The 19,373-nt window shown below is 42.6% G+C and overlaps 4 protein-coding genes across 6 annotated transcripts; all 4 read left to right on the top strand.

The window, feature by feature from the left end:
- Positions 1 to 304: 304 nt before the first annotated feature.
- Positions 305 to 5,302, top strand: LOC114427569 (inverted formin-2-like). Its single transcript, XM_028395711.1, has 5 exons — positions 305 to 533; positions 3,150 to 3,560; positions 4,101 to 4,216; positions 4,411 to 4,570; positions 5,265 to 5,302. Exons 2-5 carry the CDS (start codon positions 3,164 to 3,166, stop codon positions 5,300 to 5,302), a joined length of 711 nt encoding a protein of 236 aa, XP_028251512.1. The 5' UTR covers positions 305 to 533; positions 3,150 to 3,163.
- A 465-nt stretch (positions 5,303 to 5,767) lies between these two features.
- On the top strand, positions 5,768 to 11,954 carry LOC114427567 (inverted formin-2-like). Of its 3 annotated transcripts, none has more exons than XM_028395710.1 (15): positions 5,768 to 5,891; positions 6,150 to 6,789; positions 6,961 to 7,106; positions 7,210 to 7,271; positions 7,361 to 7,463; positions 7,567 to 7,652; positions 7,737 to 7,837; positions 7,940 to 8,010; positions 8,081 to 8,188; positions 8,279 to 8,349; positions 8,458 to 8,578; positions 8,652 to 8,816; positions 9,035 to 9,137; positions 9,227 to 9,379; positions 9,612 to 11,954. In XM_028395710.1, exons 2-15 carry the CDS (start codon positions 6,156 to 6,158, stop codon positions 10,586 to 10,588), a joined length of 2,901 nt encoding a protein of 966 aa, XP_028251511.1. In that variant the 5' UTR covers positions 5,768 to 5,891; positions 6,150 to 6,155; the 3' UTR covers positions 10,589 to 11,954. The 3 variants fall into 3 exon arrangements, with proteins under 3 accessions (XP_028251511.1, XP_028251510.1, XP_028251509.1); XM_028395709.1 differs by having other exon boundaries at positions 5,878 to 6,018; positions 6,118 to 6,789; XM_028395708.1 differs by having other exon boundaries at positions 5,890 to 6,018.
- Positions 11,955 to 12,074: 120 nt separating this feature from the next.
- Positions 12,075 to 15,898, top strand: adss1 (adenylosuccinate synthase 1). Its single transcript, XM_028395945.1, has 13 exons — positions 12,075 to 12,399; positions 13,140 to 13,242; positions 13,326 to 13,388; positions 13,477 to 13,527; positions 13,618 to 13,684; positions 13,791 to 13,898; positions 13,976 to 14,057; positions 14,132 to 14,258; positions 14,335 to 14,489; positions 14,981 to 15,105; positions 15,248 to 15,345; positions 15,438 to 15,587; positions 15,731 to 15,898. The coding sequence occupies exons 1-13, from the start codon at positions 12,211 to 12,213 to the stop codon at positions 15,781 to 15,783; spliced, it is 1,371 nt and encodes a 456-aa protein (XP_028251746.1). The 5' UTR covers positions 12,075 to 12,210; the 3' UTR covers positions 15,784 to 15,898.
- Positions 15,899 to 16,039: 141 nt separating this feature from the next.
- Positions 16,040 to 18,335, top strand: siva1 (SIVA1, apoptosis-inducing factor). Its single transcript, XM_028395946.1, has 4 exons — positions 16,040 to 16,351; positions 16,671 to 16,859; positions 17,356 to 17,509; positions 18,111 to 18,335. Exons 1-4 carry the CDS (start codon positions 16,231 to 16,233, stop codon positions 18,157 to 18,159), a joined length of 513 nt encoding a protein of 170 aa, XP_028251747.1. The 5' UTR covers positions 16,040 to 16,230; the 3' UTR covers positions 18,160 to 18,335.
- Positions 18,336 to 19,373: the final 1,038 nt, after the last annotated feature.

The raw sequence follows: 19,373 nt of genomic DNA, 5'->3' as shown, positions 1-19,373 counted from the left end.
AGTTATAACTTTAAAATATAAAGCTCTGCATGAAAACTCTCTGAGGGAAAAGTGGATAATAATTTGCAGCAACACCAAGTGTTGCAGCCGTTTGTTCTCTTTTGATCCTGACTTTTTGATAATGTACAAATTTGCGTAACAGATGTTTTATTGTATTTTTAAAAAAATACATCTTCTTTGCAGTTACGCAATGCATTAAGAGGTTACACGTTGGCATACTCCTGCGTTTTATTCTGAAAGTTCAGACCGGATGTTTGAGCTTAGAAATACTGCTGCTACTTCACTATAAGTCTGTCACAAGTGAGTGAAAGCTCAGGGGCCGTAGCGATTTGAAAGCTGTATCATGCACATATCACAGGCTTCCAGGATCTGACCCGCCACACCGAGCCGCACATATCAGAGGGTCCATCCACATCTCATCTTTAGTCAGAGAGAGAGAGAAAAAGGTTGCCTGGATGGCTGGGAGGAGCACCTTCACCTGAAGACCTCAGAGGACGCGATTCTTCAAGTGTTTATTTCTGGGATAACACCAGGTAAGGCATCATATAGGTGATTTTATAATGGTGCAGCAGCCACTGAGAAGCGATCATTGGGATTTCTGGCGCCTTGTTTTCCTGCCACAGAGAGGTGACTGTACTGTAGTCCCGTTATGTCTCCTGGAATGTAGAAGGGGGGAAATCGCAGCGCAAAGTAGCAGAGACGCACTGTTAATGTCGCTGTTTCAGGTGCTTATTAATAACGAGCCAGTGCGTGATGGAGACTGGCAAAGTGACAGCAGTCATGTCGCTCCATCCTGGAGGTAGTAACGGGCTGTTCCTGCAAACCTTGCTGCCTTATAGTATGAAGGAGGGAAACATTTAAACTGCGGGATCTTTTTTAATGGTTTGGACCATGCGGGCTGTTGATACAGATCCGTTTGGAATTCCTAGAGATAAAGAAAACAATACAGCAATTCATGTACAAAATGTGCTTGTGCAGGCATGCGGGCTTTTCGATCACTCCCTGCAATAGCAGAAAGGGGTGGAGAGGATGTGAGTTAAACGAGCACCAGATGCTCTGTGTTGCAATGAGCATTTTGCAGATACTGCAAAAGGTTTCCTAAGTGCGCATAGCACTTCCAAGCAACAAGCAAATTTTCCAACATAACTGTTATCTTAGTGTCCGAAGGGTCAAACCTGGTTTGGCAACAAGTATTCTCCTCTGGATCTATTTAAACAATGAGCTTTTGAAATGTATGTAAATCACATGTATTCCCATGCACAAGCTTTCCATATGTCTCAAAGGAAATGACTGATTGGACATGTTCCTACGTGTTGATGCGGTACAGTGGCAGTGGGCTGCTGTGTGGGCGGCTTTACCAGAGGATGGATGAGTAGGTTTGTCCTGTGTGCAGTGAATCAGCCTGCTATTAGTGGTACATGTGGGAGCTCTGGCAGACAAGGTCGACAAATGAAAGTTGCTTATGTTTGAGGAGGATCGCACAAAGGAATGTGCAAATGCTGCATTCTGATTATGCTGCTTAAGGTTGAACACTCGGAATGAATTCCTCAGTTATAAAACTGAAATTTTGAAAGAGAAACTTCAGCTTGTCTCAGCAGCATGTTTATCATAAGCCATGCTTCCTGTCCCAGGAAAGTCCTTTCCTTCCCTCTGATAAATTCCTGAGCCGTGCTGGGGCGTCACACACCCAGCCTAGTCATAACTGTGGATTTGCAGGAATGAGGACCCGTTTGACAAAATTCTCAGACAGTGCATCTTAATAAGTCACACTATCATCATGTCAAGTGTTCATGACTGTGAATTATCTCCAGATTACAGGCGTCAACTTGCGACTTTTGTTCTCTCCTCCCACTGAAAGTGAAAACACAATGTGTCACATCATGTTTTGAAAGGATTGCTGGGCATCACTCTTATTAGCCTGAAAGGGGGGCAGGGGCACATTCCATCTATGAACACAGCTCTTTGAAGAGTATTGAGAAGGCCTATTGTAAAACCCCATTGTCTGGCTGCTTGCTGCCACGGTAACACTCGCACACTGGCAGCAGGACTGAAATGCTGTAGTCATAGCCGACAAGTGTCTTGCCAGAAAATGTGAGAAAAGAAAAGCCTTGTTTTACCTTGACTCAACAGAGTGGATTCAAATCCAATTTGTCGGATTTTTCACAAGTCATTACTTCTGTTCACTGTGAAATGCTGTTCCTGAAAAGAAAGAGTCCTCTAAGCCATTTGCAAGCTGCTGTGTAAAAAAAAAAAAAAAGAAGCTCCTAACATACAGAAAAAAAGCGAGATTCCTCTCAGGATGGGGGACCTGTGTGCATTTCTTTTTAGTCTGGCTCTTTATATGACCTTTTTCAGAGCATTGTGTTTGTTCATGCTCATCACTCACTGTCACAACCGTGCATTACATTCATGCCAAGTGTAAAATCAACAACAGGAGACAGAGGAAGCACACATTCATGTACACTGCTCCACTTTATAACTCCAGCTTAGAGAGAAAGTATTTTTAGGCATTAGAAGAAAGTTTTCCCCTTTTTTGGCTTGTCCCTCAAACTGTTGATTCTTTTAGCGTGTGGGAATGTGTTTATACTCAAAAGAAGCTGGGGGGTTGGACAGGTTCCTGAAGGAGTGGACTGTGCCCTAAGCACGGAGAAGGCCACTTCTGGGTCAGTCATGTCTGTGTCACATATGCTGGTATGTTGTTTCTGCACGCTCATGCCTCTTTACAAGCTTTTCATGTGTTTTTCTGTCACAGTTTTAAACTTGAAAATACACATGCTTATGTAGTAGACTACACTGCTTGCAACATTAAGCCGGGCTTTGTTTAAAGTTTTGATGCGCTCACAGCAGATCTCTCTCTGCAGCAGGATTAAGTTGGAATGTTTGGCAGAGCTGGTCATGGCTGGACTGCTGACATGTCTTTTACTCATCTACAAAGTGCAGAGCTATCGTTTCCCTTTCTGTTTTTCCTTCTGATAAGGGCTTGTTTTGGCATGCTTCCTCTGGATTCTGGATAGCAATGACAACATACTGGTTATCAGTGAAAACAGGCACAGTCTGAAAGAAGATCAAATTTGATGCAAAATGTCTCTTTTCATCTATATAATATCAACAAAGCTGTGAAATTAACTTGAATTTTTTCTTCTCTACAGTTCTACCAGCCAACATGTCAGGGAAATCCGATGGGAAAAATAAGTGGGCTGCAGTTAGAGGTCGTCTTGGCTCCTCGCAGGACTCTGACACTCAGCAGGAGGCCAACTTGGAAAGTGCTGATCCGGAGCTGTGCATCAGGCTGTTACAAGTTCCCACTGTGGTCAACTACTCCGGGCTAAAGCGTCGCCTAGAAGGCAGTGACCAGACATGGATGGTCCAGTTCCTAGAACTGAGTGGATTAGACCTCCTCCTGGAGGCCCTCGACAGGCTGTCCGGGCGGGGATGTTCTCGCATCGCGGATGCCCTCCTGCAGCTCACCTGTGTCAGTTGCGTCCGTGCAGTCATGAACTCATCAGCAGGGATCCACTTCATCATAGAGAATGAGGGATACATTCGAAAGCTGTCTCAAGGTTAACCATAAAAGCATTACACACATGGAAAATCATGCAAAAAAATAAACATAGCACCAAATATTTTATAGTTAAAATGGCTGCTTTTAGTGCAGAAATAAACATATGACATGTTAAAGTTGTCACATAATACAATTACATACGTAATATAAATTACAATTTATGGAATATTATTTTAAAGTGGTCATAGCTCACATGGTTCTTTGTGACTCATTGTACTGAGCTGAATTTTCCAATCCTGTACTGTCTGTACAGACGTGAATCATTAAGGGTTATTTGAGGACATCCGTTAAAATGTCTGTGTGTTGTGGATAATGTTTTTTCCCCCCAACCTGCATACACATTTATCTATAGTACAACGCCACATCTTTAGAGGGCAAAGTTCACGTTGCATTGCCTGAAAGACAAAACAAAGCACTCTGTCTGGGTCTAGTTGTGAGAGCAGTGAATATAGAGAAGAGCTTGAATTAAATCTGATTTAAAAGAAACTGGTGTTAAATGAGTATCTGTAATGATGTCTGCTATCATCATGTTCCACAGCTTTGGACACCTCCAACACCATGGTGAAGAAGCAGGTGTTTGAACTCCTTGCAGCTCTCAGCATGTTCTCTACAGACGGTCATCGCCTCTCACTTGATGCACTGGACCACTACAAGGTGAGTAGAGGAATATGTGGACAAGTCTATTTTCAGATGTAGTTATGTGTTGTGAGATTTGCTGTTAATGAATCTGCATCATCTCTTATTGATTAATCTCTAAATAGTGCCCTCTAGTGGCAGGTTTCTCACACAAGCTTTGCAGAGTCAGTGCATCACTTGAGGATTTACCCTGACTTTCATTTTCCCTTCAGGGTGTGAAGACGCAGCAGTATCGCTTCAGCGTGATCATGAATGAGCTGCAGGCCACGGATAACGTCCCTTACATGGTCACACTCCTCAGTGTCATCAACGCTATCATCTTTGGCACAGAGGACCTCAGGCAGCGAGATAAGATGAGAAAGGAGTTTATTGGTAAGTTCTTTGTTCAGCTGCTACTTAATTAGTTTATAATCCCATTGTGATCATAGTGACACTGCGGTAAATTGTTAACAAATGCAAAGGGGAAAAGCAGGCCATCAGCTCTATTACAAATGTCTCTGTCACTGGGTCTTGCTAAGAATAGGTCTAATGGCCTCATTCTCACTTTGACAAAATGCCCGGGAACTTAGCAAATCTCAAGTGGATACAGCACTGTGTATTTATCTGTTTTGCATCGCAACTGGTGAGTTTCAGTGGAAGGAGAATGTCATCACTACACTAATTATATCACAGGAGACAAATGATATCTTTGAGACCACCTGAGTGAAACTCAATTATGTAGCCGTCCATTTGAGGAGGTTATTTCCTCTCAGAGCCACTCAAGTCTTTTTCATCATATATACAGAAACAAAATTGGACTAGGAGGCCAACCTATAGCTTAAGCTGGATTCCCAGACGGCAGACCATGTGTCCTTCCTCAACTCTCTCTCCTGCATTCACCACCTTGGACTAATCAGACATCTGATTGGCCACTCCTCCTTTGTGATTGCTCACCTGTGACTTCCTGCCATTTCCTCAGAAGTAACATATGCTACTGTGAGAAAATGTGTGTTGTGATTTTATGATATACTTAAAACCTAATAATTACTTTGGACTGTGTTTCATTGTCTCTCCTTTGTTTGTACAGGCCTTCAGTTGCTTGATATTCTGCCAAAGTTGAGGTGAGCCATCCTTTTGAGTTTGCCAGTCCCTTAATACTACAACTCACTACGGTTCATTTAAAAGGCCATTCTGAGTGCTTTTAGAAAAAGAAGTTGTCAATTTCTGTCTGTTAATAACAGTAATTTAAGCAACGGTCCTTTGCATTGCATTAATAAAATGGCATCTAATTATTGAACTCAGTGATCTGTATATCTGCTGTGCAGGGAGCAGGAGGATGAAGACTTGATTATTCAATGTGAGGCTTTTGAAGAGGCAATGGCTGAAGATGAGGAAGAGCTGCTGCGAGTATATGGGGGCATTGATATGAGCAATCACACTGAGGTCTTCACTACACTCTTCAACAAGGTGAGAGCAGATTTCTGGAAAGCTTTTATCATCTATGGCGGAAACTAAGTGACAACCTGTTTATGTCTGTTGCTTATTTATAACCTTGATTCATCTGCTTGTGTGTGTGTGCAGGTTAGCAGCTCTCCAGTCTCTCTCCAGCTGCTGTCCATCCTGCAGACGTTGTTGGTGCTGGGACCAGGACGCTCAGATATCTGGCTGGCACTGGAGGCCATCACAAACAGAGCCATAATGTTGGCCCAGGACTGTGAGTCAGCACAGCAACAGCAGTTCATTCACATTAGGTCAACACTCAGAAGAGGCTAATGGCTAGCTAATGGCCACATCAGTGATAAATGTGTGAAGGGGAGTCATTATCCAGGAAAGATCAGCAGGTGACAGTATGGCTAAAAGCTTTTGTTGTGATGGGAGAAGTTGATTGAAATGGGGTTCATCTGTTTGTGTTTGTGTGTCTGTTTGGATTTGTGCTTCAGCTCAGATTGAGTCCTGCGAGAAGATCATGCAGCGGCTGATGTTTTTCAAAGGGAAAATCAGTGTGGATCACTATGAATTGGACGGAGCAGTGGTCAGAGTTCACAAGGCTGTGCAGACTGGCCTGGACCAAGAAGACACAGACAAACCAGAGACAATCATAGCATCCTCTCAGAAGCCAGTGTGTGCGGCTCCTCCTCCTCCTCCGCCACCACCTCCACCTCCTCTTCCCCCTAATACGACTGCACCTCCACCGCCACCACCACCTCCTCCACCGTTACCTGGAGGGATAGGTGGTCCTCATCCCTTGCCAGGAATGCCACCACCACCACCTCCCTTACCAGGTATGGGTGCTGGACCCCCACCGCCTCCGCCTTTACCAGGTATGGGCGCCGGACCCCCACCGCCTCCGCCTTTACCGGGTATGGGCGCCGGACCGCCACCGCCTCCGCCTTTACCGGGTATGGGCGCTGGACCACCACCGCCACCACCTTTACCGGGCATGGGCGCTGGACCTCCACCTCCTCCTCCCTTCCCCGGCATGCCACCTCCTCCAGGCATGATTGTGGCTCAGAGCAGCCAGGCGTTGGGGTGCGGTGCACCCACAAAGGCAGGTCGGTGCCCCACCCTGCGGATGAAAAAGCTCAACTGGCAGAAACTACGTTCTGTTACTGGTAAGTGGAGATGTTTTGTTTTTTTCCGGGCGGTCAATTCTCCACTCTTGGCTGTTATTTAGTCTGGGCTTTGCAGAGGATTTCCTCATGTTACAGGATTTGGAATGATGGTGATGACAAATGGAACCACACGAGCTGATGACGGGTTACTTTCTTCCTCTTTTATCACAGATGGTCACTCCATGTGGGCCTCAGTTCAGAAAGAGCCTCCTCCACCCGAGCCGGACTACAGCAGTATCGAACAGCTGTTCTGTCTCCCAGTGACCGAGCACAAAGACAAGGGGGCAGCTGCTCCTGTCAAGAAGGAGCCTAAAGAGGTGTGCTTGGTCAACACTCGACAGTGCTCCTCAGAGCTGCAGCACTCACAGCTGATTACTGAACAATCAATACATCTATCGTTCCTCTCTTTTTTTCTTATAGATTACATTTATTGATCCAAAGAAAAACTTGAATTTGAACATATTTTTAAAGCAGTTCAAATGGTGAGACATCACACTTTACTTTGTTTTTTTTCTTTATAATTTGACATTTTTTTCACTGATCAATACTTTACTTTATATTCTGAGTCCAGCACAAATGAGGAATTTGTAGCCATGATCCAGAATGGTGACCGGACCAAGTTTGATGTAGAGGTTCTAAAACAGCTTCTAAAGCTCTTACCAGAGAAGCATGAGGTTTGTACTATTAACACTTCTGCATCCTTATAAAGAGAGCCTTTCCACCCTCATCAGCCCACTTGAAATGTAATTGAATGTCTGACTCACTGTCTTGATGTAGATTGAAAATTTGAAGTCCTTCCAAGGAGAAAGAGACAAGTTGGCAAATGTTGACCGTTTCTACACCTCCCTTCTTAGTGTGCCATGGTAACTGTAGTTATTGTTTATCTGCTCTTTATGTGATCCTGTCAATCCAATGCACTTACTTTGCACACTTGCTTGACTCCATAGTTATCAGTTGAGAATTGAGTGCATGTTGTTGTGTGAGGAGACTGCCTCGGTGTTGGACATGCTCAAACCTAAAGTCAAGCTGGTTGAGGAGGCTTGCCAGTGTAAGTAAATATCAGACCCTCCATCTGTAGTGCACATGCATGCTGTCCTGTATTGTACATATATATATATATTCAAATTAACAATGTTTATGCATTTCTCAGCTCTCAGAGTGAGCACACTTATGCCCAGTTTCTGCAGGCTCATCCTTGACGTGGGAAATTTTCTCAACTACGTAAGAACCCCTCTATTTGTTTCTGTCATTTAAACAGAGCTTGCATTTTTAATAGCTGGTTTACTTCCAGGGAAGTCACACAGGGAATGCTGAAGGGTTCAAGATCAGCTCTCTGCTGAAGCTAACGGAGACCAAGGCCAACAAGAGCCGCATTACGCTGCTTCATCATATCTTGGAGGTACGCTGACTGGCTAACAGCTGCCATAGCTGTATTCCCCCTCCGTCATGAACTTGTTTAATTACCAACTGCTTGGCTTGTTTTGCAAAGGAAGCAGAGGTGAACCACCCGGAGCTGCTAGCACTGCCAGATGATGTAGAGATATGTGAAAAAGCAGCAGGGTACAGAACTCATTCACATCCCCACAAACAAATGTTTGTTTGTTGGGTTTTTTTAATTTGCTGTCAGCAGATTAGTAAAAGACAAATGACAATGCACTTTGTTCTCAGAGTTAATCTGGAATCGGTTCAGTCGGAAGCAAGTGCCTTACTAAAACGATTGAATGAGACGGCCAAGAAAGTCTCTAACTCTGTGGAAGAAGTGAAGGAGCAGTATGCAAAACTTCTACAGGTAAGATTTTCTCTACTAAATGGATTACTCTGCATTGTTGTGAATTCTCATCTTTTGTCTTCATCTGTCACAGGAAAATCTGCTGGCATGTGAAACTCTGAGTGAGAAATTCACTGAGATTCAGATGAAGCGGAGTGACCTTGCTTCTTATTTGTGTGAAGACTCTAGTCAGCTGTCACTGGAGGAACTCTTCAGCACCATCAGTACATTCCGAGGTCTTTTCATAAAGGCACTCAAGGTCAGGGTGGCTGTTTAAACATCATGGGACTACATTTTCTACTTGCATGCTTGGTTGCTGAATGTGTGTGGGTGTCGTGTTTTGTATGCAGCATGTGTATCAATGCACTGCAGAAAAACTGAAAGATCTTATTATTTCATATGCTGAAATGATACAGAGAAAAATTGCTGGATTTTGTGCTTGGGCAGTGAGTGACATCCTTTATTTCATAATAACAGGAAAACAAAACCAGGAAAGAACAAGCAGCCAAGGCTGAGAAGAGAAAGAAGCAGCTGGCAGAGGAAGAGTCCAAGAGACAAAAAGGAGAGAATGGAAAAATTAGTAAGTTATGAATAGCTTGTTCTTTCTCTGTACTGAAAAGTTCTCACAAAGCTGTAATTTCACACTATCTTTGTACTCTTCTTTTTCAGTCAAGAAAGGCTTTGTACCACAGAATGATGGCTGCATCATCGACAACCTTCTGGCGGATATCAGGAAAGGTTTCAGCCTAAGAAAGACCCGGCCAAGGTGCGATTCGGAAAGCCTCCCTTCTAGTGAAAAGCATAGGGATACCTGCCCACCTGGTAAGGACAAGAGACTGTGGCCTCCATCCGCAGTTCCTAGCTCCGCTCCCGATCCCCAAAACTGCCTTGTAGGACTATCTGTGCTTCTCTCTCTGGCTGTTGTAGCTCCATTGCTTTAGTTTCGCCAAGCTGCATCAGCGTTTGTTGTCGCGCATCACTTCTCGTTCTCATTTTATAACATGAATTCAAAGTAATTGTTGTTCTGTATTTAAGACAGCCTGCTCTCCCTTAGGTTCAAGTGCGAAGTCTGTAGGCGAAGAAGCCGCCGGAACAGCCACCACTTCCGCTCCCTCCAAACCTCAGACAGAGGGTCACCAAGTCACAGGAGAAGTGAACGGCTTTATCAGCCCGTCAGAAGAGACTCCAGCACCACCTCAGCTGAATGCAGCACAAGACGGGTCAGTTGTGCCTCCCAACACATCCCCAGGAGAACCAGCCCTGAAGACACAGACACCCCTAGAAAAACCTGTGGCGCTAGATATGATACACCCACAACCTCAGCCTCAAGCTGAAGAGGAACATCAACCATGTCCCCCCACAAACGGTTTTTCAGCAGATTCAACCGAGACCAGTGTGCTCAGTCCATGCTCCCTCTCAGATTCAGACCTGTTGGAGGCTGTGTTAGAAGGCACATCTAACCTGGTAACTGAGAAGTCTGTGTCTGTGGAGCCAGATGACATGAACATGAATGTGAAGGTTAATGTCGAGGAAAATCCATTACCTAATAAAGACATTAATGTTTCACAGAGCAGTCAAAGCAGTGTAAGGGGAGATGGGGAAGAAGAAGTTAGTAATAAAATAAGCCATTTACCAGAGACTGTGGGACATGAGAAGAAAGAATGCATCATTGCAAAAACATCTGGCCAAGATGAAGTCATGAGTCACAAACACTCAGACCTCAAAAGCAATGTTAGCACACTTAGTGAGGGCATTGGAGTGTGTGACGAGCCAGATGGACTGGAACCAGAAGATCTGCCATCAGCGTCTGAAGCAGTGCCTCCATCCCTTAAGACCGAACCAAAGAAACAGCTGAAGCTCTTTAAACGAAACAAAAAGAAGAGCCATCAAGGTAATCTTTCTGTTAAGTTCAATAAAGATCAGCTTTGGAATGCTAGTCTGTTCATGTGTCTTAAAGGGAAAACCGTATTTGTTTTGTTTTTAATGCATTTAACTTTTTATATTATAGGCTATTTTTGTGTATTTTCATAAGTATTTCTGCATGCATACGAGGGCGTTTTATTAAAGACTATGTATTCAGTCTGCAGCCCTTGAATTGAAGATTTACTGCTGAATGGATTTAAATCTATGGTCAGTGTGTTGAATGCTCTGTTCTCCATTCTGATCCTCTGAAACACAAGGTAACAGTGGAAAAGGACACACTAAACATAAAAAAGGCTGTGTGTTGCAGTGAGGTAGGTCCAATCGATTGGATGGCGAACTGTAAGCAGGCATATCCTCCTAATTGAACTCAACCATCGTCAGAACTGTGTTCCAAATAACACGTCATCTGTTTGGTCTAACTGGAATCTGAATTTCATTTGTCTGTGTTGTCCAGCACTTTTAACACTTGCTCTCTCTTTAAACACTCCTACCAATTGGTGGTTATAAAGCTTGTGTCTTGAAGTGACTCTAATATCTTGTTCTGGGAAAACTAAAATCTAAAGGCAATATCATAATATTAATCCTCTCCATTAATCCAGTACTGCTGTTTTCTTAAACTCAAGCCGCCGTGCAGATTGTGTATCCACTGTGGAGTCATTGTGGATTGAGTTATCTCATGAAAGCTGTCACTTTTGTGTCCTTTCCTTCCCATATTTTCTTGTCCATTCTTTATATCTGCAACTGGGACTGTTGGTTACTAACAGTCTCATGTGCCTCCTGTGAACTGTGCTATTCTGACCTTTGAGAGATTGCATTAAAATGTTTTTATCACTAAAAAAAAAACCTTTAAAACTGACAAGCTGACAAGTGAGTATGTTTTTCTGCCTTTAAGTGCCTATAAGGCAGCAGTTTTGTAAATATATGTTTTAAAAAGTATTAAAGTATTTTATCTATTTTGATTCTGTATTCATTTGAGTATTTGTTTCCTTAGGTGACTCCAGAAAAAGGAAAACAAGAGGGACAAGAAAATGCTGATTTCACAAAGAAGATCTAAACTGGAAGGAATATAAATTGTTTTATTGTGTGAGACTATAAGTGAATATTTGAAGAGGATGTGGAAGTCTTCCCTCTGCAGAGTGTGCCCCCCCCCCCTTGACCAATGTTTTCACGCATGGACGATAATTTGTCACTTCATGTAAATTGTGGTTTTCTTTTGTGTACATGAGTGAAGAAATATTTAAAAGACAAAAAGTGGCTTTATATGTTTGTATAATTGCTGTAATATGCAGTGGATGTCTGTTAACTTGAAACATATGCAGTGTTCGGTGAAAGATATTTAATTTAATTAATTAAAACTAAACTGCTTGGATCTTTATACATTATTCAATGAACCAGTAACAGAAGATATAAAGTATACATTTGAAGTTTTAATGTTAGATATATTTTAATAAAATTGAAATGAGTCTGTTGTTGAGCTGTTTGTTTTTATTTCACCCCCGTCACACAAATATGAATCTATCAGATGATGTTCCATACACCCCCCCACTGTGTGTCTGTTGTCTCGGTGCTGCAGCAGCGCACAGAGCCATGACCACGGTTACGTACTCCCCCGTGCGTCTGGCTCTGACATCATCGGCTATGAAGTTACAGATATGGCAATGCCACTCTTGGAGACAGTTTAGTCATCTTGAGACGGACAGGCTAAAGCCAGCAGCAGCAGCAGCACCATCATGTCGTTCAGCTGGTCGGCTAAAGACCACAAAAACACAAACCAGCCCGCAGCGGCCGGACAGAAGCGATCGCGCAACGACGCGGGGAACAAAGTGACGGTGGTGCTCGGTGCGCAGTGGGGAGACGAGGGGAAAGGGAAAGTCGTCGATTTATTGGCGACTGAAGCTGATGTCGTCTGCAGATGTCAGGTAAATGTTTTGTTCATCTATAATAAAATGAGCGCACTTTTTGTTTCTTTGCCTGAATTTCTGGTGCCCTGGTGTGGCGCAACAGGTGCTTATATCTGGGGACATTTAACAGATGATTTATTAGCTTGAAACCTGTTGAATGGTGTAACTGTGCACTCAAGTATTATTTCATCAGTGAAATGGGGTAAGCTGTTTACACTTTAAATGTCATGGGCAAGTTGTGTTTGTGCTCCTGGTGAGTGATAGTGTGGTGCTGTGATTGACTCCATCAGCTGATTACAGGTTTTAGAGGGAAAATGCATCAAATTCATAGTAAACAACCCCTCCAAACAGCTCAGAGTCTGCCTACTTACATAAGACACGTAACACTCGAGAGGTCACACCAGCAAACGGGGCACACACTGAAACCTGCCAACAGTTGCTGTGTTGTACCACTGACAGGACTAGCACCCTGTGTTCTGAAGGCTTGAGAGCCCCACCCACTGGGCTAGAGAGGTCACATTCTCAGGCTGGCTTGATATGTGAGAAGGCCAGGACTTAGTCAGGGGGGGAACAGAGTGGAGGATTCACCAGCACTGGCCAAGTCTGTTTAAAAAAAAAAAACAAGAAGGAAAAAGCAGCAGGAGAAATTTGGTGAATGTGTTGGTGAATGTGTGACTTATCAAAGAAAAATATGATGAGGCATGTCTGTGGCTGAATCTTCTGTGGTCGTCTTGGTCATGATGTTTCTTGATTTGCAGGGAGGCAACAATGCAGGACACACAGTGGTGGTGGATGGCAAGGAGTATGACTTCCACCTTCTCCCCAGTGGAATCATTAATACCAAGAGCATATCACTCATTGGTAAAGGCTTCAGTCTTTAGTCTTCAAAGAGACAGCCTTATTCAAAAAAATCACTCAGTCTCCTCTTCCTTTGCTCCTTTCAGGTAATGGAGTGGTCATACATCTACCTGGATTGTTTGAAGAAGGGGATAAAAATGACAAGAAAGGTATTTTTTCTTATTGCTGTAAAAAAAAGAGTGTAAATTAAAGTCATGCTGTGCTTGCAGGGATATGATTTCTAATCTCTGTTTATAGGTCTGAAAGGCTGGGAGAAGAGACTCATTGTCTCTGACAGAGCTCACATTGGTATGTGCAGATGTTTATTAGTGTACACAACCTTTATAAATAGGATATGAAAAGCTTGTGACATTATCAGTTTATTTGCTGTCTCCACAGTGTTTGATTTCCACCAGGTTGTTGATGGCTTACAGGAAACTGAAAGACAAGCACAGGAAGGAAAGAAGTAAGGGTAGGGAAGGCGGTGAGGGCAGGAACCAAACTACAGCTAAACACTGCAATATGATCTGTTCAAAGCTATATTGTTTTTGCACATTTATTTTACATCACAGCATAGGAACAACTAAGAAGGGCATTGGACCTGCATACTCCAGCAAAGCATCCCGCACTGGTCTTCGCGTGTGTGACCTCCTGGGTGACTTTAAGGACTTCTCCACCAGGTAGGAATAGCTCCAGTTTGAAAAATAAATCGTTTATTTACAGTCATATAGCAAGAGTTTTGTTATTTTTTTTGCAGATTCAAGAACCTTGTCCGCCAGTATCAGTCCATGTATCCATCCTTGACAGTTGACGTTGAGGACCAACTGAAAAAACTAAAGGTAAAAACTGGTCAAATACTTGAGTGTTTGACATTTTCTCCAACAATGAAACACATCACGTCTGTTCTATGCAGGAATACGCTGAGAGATTGCGGCCAATGGTTAGAGATGGGGTCTATTACATGTACGAAGCTCTTCACGGACCTCCAAAGAAAATTCTCGTTGAAGGGGCCAATGCTGCTCTGCTTGACATTGACTTTGGTAGGTTCTATTGCAATAATGCACCCAGAACTCTGTGGGAAATCAGCTGCTGTAATGTATAATATATTTTCTTTAGGTACATATCCTTTTGTGACATCATCAAACTGCACTGTAGGAGGGGTGTGCACTGGTCTCGGCATCCCTCCTCTGAATATCGGGGATGTGTTTGGTGTAGCAAAAGCTTACACTACCAGAGTGGGAATTGGAGCCTTCCCCACAGAACAGCTCAATGTAAGAGAGAAAAAATCCTGTTGCATGTTTCCCCTGCATTCCCGTCAGTCTACGTATTATATGAAGAGACACATGACGTGTTATGTAACTCACTGATATTTAGCTTGACATGTACAGTTTGTTTTCGATCATGTGGCTGACACACAATCAGCAGGGAGGGGGTAGCGGGGTGTATTCTGGCTGAGTGCAGCTGTCAAATTTTCAAACAGGCTCAAACACTCTTTAACTCTTTTGCAGATCACATGTTCACAGGGATAAATTTAGGGCCAGAGTCCGGGTTAAGGATATATTTACTGTGGGAGCCAGGGTTATGTTACTTGTCATGAGAACTGACCACAGAGACATAGGTCAAAAGGTTCAAACCAGCCAATATGATGATTGATTGTACTCTGCTATGCACATATATTTATATTTATGCAGGTTTATTATTGACAGACATCGTTTAAGTCTGTAAAATAACAGGTGAAACTGTTGCTTCCTGTCCTCCACAGGCAGTAGGAGAGCTGCTGCAGACGAGGGGTCATGAGGTCGGAGTGACCACTGGAAGGAAGAGACGCTGCGGCTGGCTGGATCTTGTCATCGTCAGATACGCACACATGATAAATGGCTTCACCGCGTGAGTGACTAAGTTTAAGTAAATCATTACGTTATCATGTCATGTTTGAATACAGCAGCACATGTACCACCACTATTAGAAGTTTACTTTGTAACAACGATCAACAGCTTAGCTTTCTTATGATATACTACTCGTCCAACAGCATTGCTTTGACAAAACTTGACATTCTGGATGTGCTGGATGAAATCAAAGTTGGAGTTGCCTATAAGCTCAATGGAAAAAGAATTCCCCATTTCCCAGGTAATTGAACAGATTAAATATATAAATAAATTGCTTTTGATGACGTTTGTCAGACATAAAGTTTGGTAATAATCCGTGTCTTTTATTCACAGCCAATATGGATGTTTTGCACAAAGTGGAAGTTGAGTATGAGACTTTCCCTGGCTGGAAGACAGACACATCTGCAGCCAGGAAGTGGAATGACCTGCCAGCCAAGGCACAAAACTACATACGCTTCATTGAGAATCACATTGGAGTTCCCAGTATGTTTAAAACACGAGTTACCTATCTTTGTTTCCTTTTACAGATCCTTCATATAAAAACAGTTCATGTTATCTTTTAGGTGGAAGGAATAGTGTTTGTTATGATGTCTCAACATTACTCCTCTTTTTTTCCCTCTTTTTAGTCAAGTGGGTTGGTGTTGGAAAATCCAGAGAGTGCATGATCCAGATGTTCTAAACTTTGACTCCCTCCCTTGATGGAAGCACAGACAGAGTGGCATGGTGTGGCATCTTTTCATCACCTAAAAGAATCTTCTGTTCATTAGATAATAAATATCTATGTAACCTTTGAACTGGGGTTTTTTTTAAACATCATTATTATCAAAAGAATGCTGATTAGATTTCTAAAGACCAAACATTAATATCCATACTGTTTTGTACAATACTGTTGTTTTTTGTCCAGCTGTTTAGAAAAAGTCCCAAAAATCCCAAACTCGCAAGAATCCCTGAACGCAGCGTGACTTCAGTTTATTAAGGCTAGATCAAGTGACAGCAAAGCAGTTGTCGTATTGGCTCTACGCGTCCACGTGATAATAAAGTCTTCTTATGATTGGTCTCCTTCCTTTTTTCCCGCAACAAGTCTGGGCGTCAGTAGTAGCACGCTGCAGCACTTTTAGCAGTTAAAATGCCTAAACGAGCTTATCCTTTCCCCGAAGCTTTCTCTTCCCAGTACAAAATACACATCGGTCAGCAAGAGATGAACAATTATGGCGTGTTCGGGAGTAAATACAGGCAGGAAATTTACGGTAAGAGCATGTTTGGTGATCGTGTGTCGTTTACTTGCACAGTTAGCTAATGTTAGCTTGGTCGATACGGACATTTGTTTACTAGCTTTGCTTGCGCAGCAGCTGTAGCATATCAATGTAGACTACATATTGTTTATTAAGCAGTCACTTTACTGCCTTTGTATAGATCAGCTATGCGACAAATCGCATATAGCTTACGTTGTTTCGTTAGTTTGGCATTAAAAACGCCTTTTCAAGTTTTTAAACAAAGTGAAATCTCACTTGACTTATGTAAATATAAGCTAAGTGGCTAAGTGAGTTAAGTGTATTTATTCCATAGAAAAGACAAAGAATTTGCTCTTCAATGGCGCCAAGGCCGTGGTGGGTAAAATATGGACCGGAGAGGAGAAGTGCACAGACCCGGAGCCCATCGTACCAGCTGAGACCTCTACATGCAGCCATACACTGCTGAAAGGACAGACACTGATTGGAAATGATGGGAGACTGACGAAAGCAAGTGCTGCGCAAGGTGAGTCAAGACGAAGTCAAGACTTGGCCAGGTGAACGCAGGGCTATGGAGCAACGAATAAAGATTCACTTCAGATATACGTCAACAACAGGAAGTTTGTCATATTTCACACTTGTCATCAGTGAAATCGTTTTGACAATAAAAACTGGTCACCAGCCAACCATTCAGCCACCTGTTCCCTACTGCTACATTTTTTTTTTCTGCAAGGATTGATGATGAAGAAGCTTACCCCTACCCAAGTCCATAACCTCTATCATACAGATACATTTAAATGGTCACATTACATTTCTAGGAATCTCCTTCAGACATTATGGCGATTCTCTTTAATTTATTAGATTCTAAGGAACTAAAATCAAATCAAGTTTGTCCATCAGATCAAAGAAAATACTCTCCTGGCTAAAAACAATTGTTCAGTTCATGTGTTTTGCCAGCAGATGTCATAACTGTTACAGATTTGCCTTGATGCAGTAAACTGTATGGATGGGTCTGTTTTTAGGAGCCCCAGTGGCACCCACAGGCTGTTGTGTGTGCCAGAAGAGCCAGGGGTCCAGGACACGATGCACCCAGTGTGACCGACAAGCCTGTTCCTCCTGTACCCGGCAGTGCTCCAGCTGTTCCAGTCTCTGCTGCTCTGTTTGCACAATCATAGAGTAAGTCACAGTTTGATTTTCTACTTAGTCTTCAATGGGGCTTCAGTTTACTAATGTATGTATACAGTAACAGTATAGTAACAATCGGCCATTATTGAAATTCAAATGTTATTGTATTCAAAATGTTTTTAAGCTTTTGTGATTGTCCACAGGTTAAACAGGTATTATCAATAGTCAAAACTGTTTATGCACATTTCCACTTATCAGTGGTCCCAACAATCAACAGAGGGGGGCAGCATCCCCCCAGAAAGTTGTGTTGTTGCTATGGTAAGAAATGAGGAAAAGGAAATGTGCAGACACCTCCTCAGGGCTTTAGTCAAGATAACACTACTTTCATTCAATCATCACTTGTGGTGAAAAGCAACTCATGACCTCACTTAGACTTGAACTTTGCCGAATCTGAAAATTGGTTCAATCTGATAATCCATACTTATTGTTTAAACTATAAAATACATTAGGTTTCTAGGGTTGGTGGGGATTTACTGTGTCCTTCTGTCCACATGTTGAGGTACTTCAAAGTAACATGCTAACTCTGATGTGTCATCTTGACCAGATTTATCTGCCATGACACTGTAAATATGGTAATATTTTTGTTCCACAGTTACAGTGGGCCATATGATGAAGTTCTGTGCTGTGGTTGTTCGATGTAAAAAGAAGACCGAAGAACGCATCAGTGGGTTTAAGCTTGAATATGAAAGTTGCTTTAAATGAAATACTAAGTCTGCATTTTTATGATGTTTTTTATTTTTGATCCAGATGTTTTCTTGTGTGTGTATACTGTATATATGTATGTCATTCCAAATAAACTTGAACACTTTTGTATACAGCTTGGTTTCCTCTCAGTTGGTTATAATATTACATAACATGTAGTTACAGAGGTTTCCCAGCTGTTCTGTGTGGTAGGCTGAGACATCAGCAGGTGGCAGCACACTTAAGAGCCGTTGGGATGAGTTCCTCTCACTGCTTTCAGCGCTTGAACAAACTTATCTCACTATGCTAAAGAGGCATTTTGAGGTAAAAGCAGGAACGTTTGTCTTAGTAATGATAAAGAATTCTTGTCTGCCTGCCTGCACTGACCTTGAGAAACTGCTATCCACTGTATTTATTAAAACATCGAGATCTAGAAGTTAAGCTGAACTTTTTGCAGCAGACAATTTGGCTGAAATTCCCTGCTGGACACGACCTTGAAGCACAGTCATCACTTTCTCTTGGCTGCTGCGTGTCACTGCTGATGACTGGTTTCAGGGTCAGGTATTGTACACTGTGCGTAATTGTTCCTGGCGGCAGAAATCCTCAGCGCTGCTTCACAGAAATCAGTTACATGACGTAGTGTTATAGATATTAGCTTGGATGAGTGCGTCTCTGCTGAAGATTATTACAAATGCTGCTATGAGCTGTTGAGTCACATCCCTCTGCTCAGCGGGCCAGTTGTGGCTCCAGTCTTTGGGGAGCTCTTGCAGTTGGTGTCCGAGGGCACCGCTTGATTTCTGGCTGAGTGAGCACACAGCTGCTGTCGTGCAAGGCGTCAAGTTGTCTGCACATTTCTTGATAAGTAACTGAGCAATGGATATAAAATACGTGAAAGCAGGACATTAATATTTGAATGGTTCTTTGTTTTTATTGAAGATGAAACGGCAAAGTTAGGAAATTTAACACAAATCTAATCAATAATAAAAAATGCAGTTGTAGGAAAAATGCTAAATATGTGTTTCTTCCTTAATGTAAACTTCATGTTTTAGAGGCAGTTGATAAATATTTAAGATCTTTGGACACCAGACAGCTTTTATTTTTTTTTTCTGTGAAGTCACTTGTATGTGTCTTCACATGCAGAGGATGCAGATGCTCACCCTCCTTTTCCCCTGAC

The sequence above is a fragment of the Parambassis ranga genome, chromosome 22, assembly GCF_900634625.1.
Source record: "Parambassis ranga chromosome 22, fParRan2.1, whole genome shotgun sequence".
In the NCBI taxonomy this organism is placed as follows: domain Eukaryota; kingdom Metazoa; phylum Chordata; class Actinopteri; family Ambassidae; genus Parambassis; species Parambassis ranga.
Note: the sequence above shows the minus strand (reverse complement) of the source record. Positions and strands in the feature narration are given on the sequence as shown.

Excerpts from the sequence above, each read along its gene's own strand:
- LOC114427567 (XM_028395708.1), top strand. The coding sequence starts at position 5,980 with ATGTGTGAAGGGGAGTCATTATCCAGGAAAGATCAGCAG. Across the intron at positions 7,107-7,209 it reads TCAAGAAGGAGCCTAAAGAG|ATTACATTTATTGATCCAAA; the intron begins GTGTGCTTGGTC and ends TTTTTCTTATAG. Across the intron at positions 7,653-7,736 it reads TCCCTTCTTAGTGTGCCATG|TTATCAGTTGAGAATTGAGT; the intron begins GTAACTGTAGTT and ends TTGACTCCATAG.
- LOC114427569 (XM_028395711.1), top strand. The coding sequence starts at position 3,164 with ATGTCAGGGAAATCCGATGGGAAAAATAAGTGGGCTGCAGTTAGAGGT. Across the intron at positions 3,561-4,100 it reads CATTCGAAAGCTGTCTCAAG|CTTTGGACACCTCCAACACC; the intron begins GTTAACCATAAA and ends CATGTTCCACAG. Across the intron at positions 4,217-4,410 it reads ATGCACTGGACCACTACAAG|GGTGTGAAGACGCAGCAGTA; the intron begins GTGAGTAGAGGA and ends TTTTCCCTTCAG.
- adss1 (XM_028395945.1), top strand. The coding sequence starts at position 12,211 with ATGTCGTTCAGCTGGTCGGCTAAAGACCACAAAAACACAAACCAGCCC. Across the intron at positions 14,490-14,980 it reads TCCCCACAGAACAGCTCAAT|GCAGTAGGAGAGCTGCTGCA; the intron begins GTAAGAGAGAAA and ends TGTCCTCCACAG. Across the intron at positions 15,346-15,437 it reads AAGAATTCCCCATTTCCCAG|CCAATATGGATGTTTTGCAC; the intron begins GTAATTGAACAG and ends TTTTATTCACAG.
- siva1 (XM_028395946.1), top strand. The coding sequence starts at position 16,231 with ATGCCTAAACGAGCTTATCCTTTCCCCGAAGCTTTCTCTTCCCAGTAC. Across the intron at positions 16,352-16,670 it reads ATACAGGCAGGAAATTTACG|AAAAGACAAAGAATTTGCTC; the intron begins GTAAGAGCATGT and ends TTTATTCCATAG. Across the intron at positions 16,860-17,355 it reads GAAAGCAAGTGCTGCGCAAG|GAGCCCCAGTGGCACCCACA; the intron begins GTGAGTCAAGAC and ends GTCTGTTTTTAG.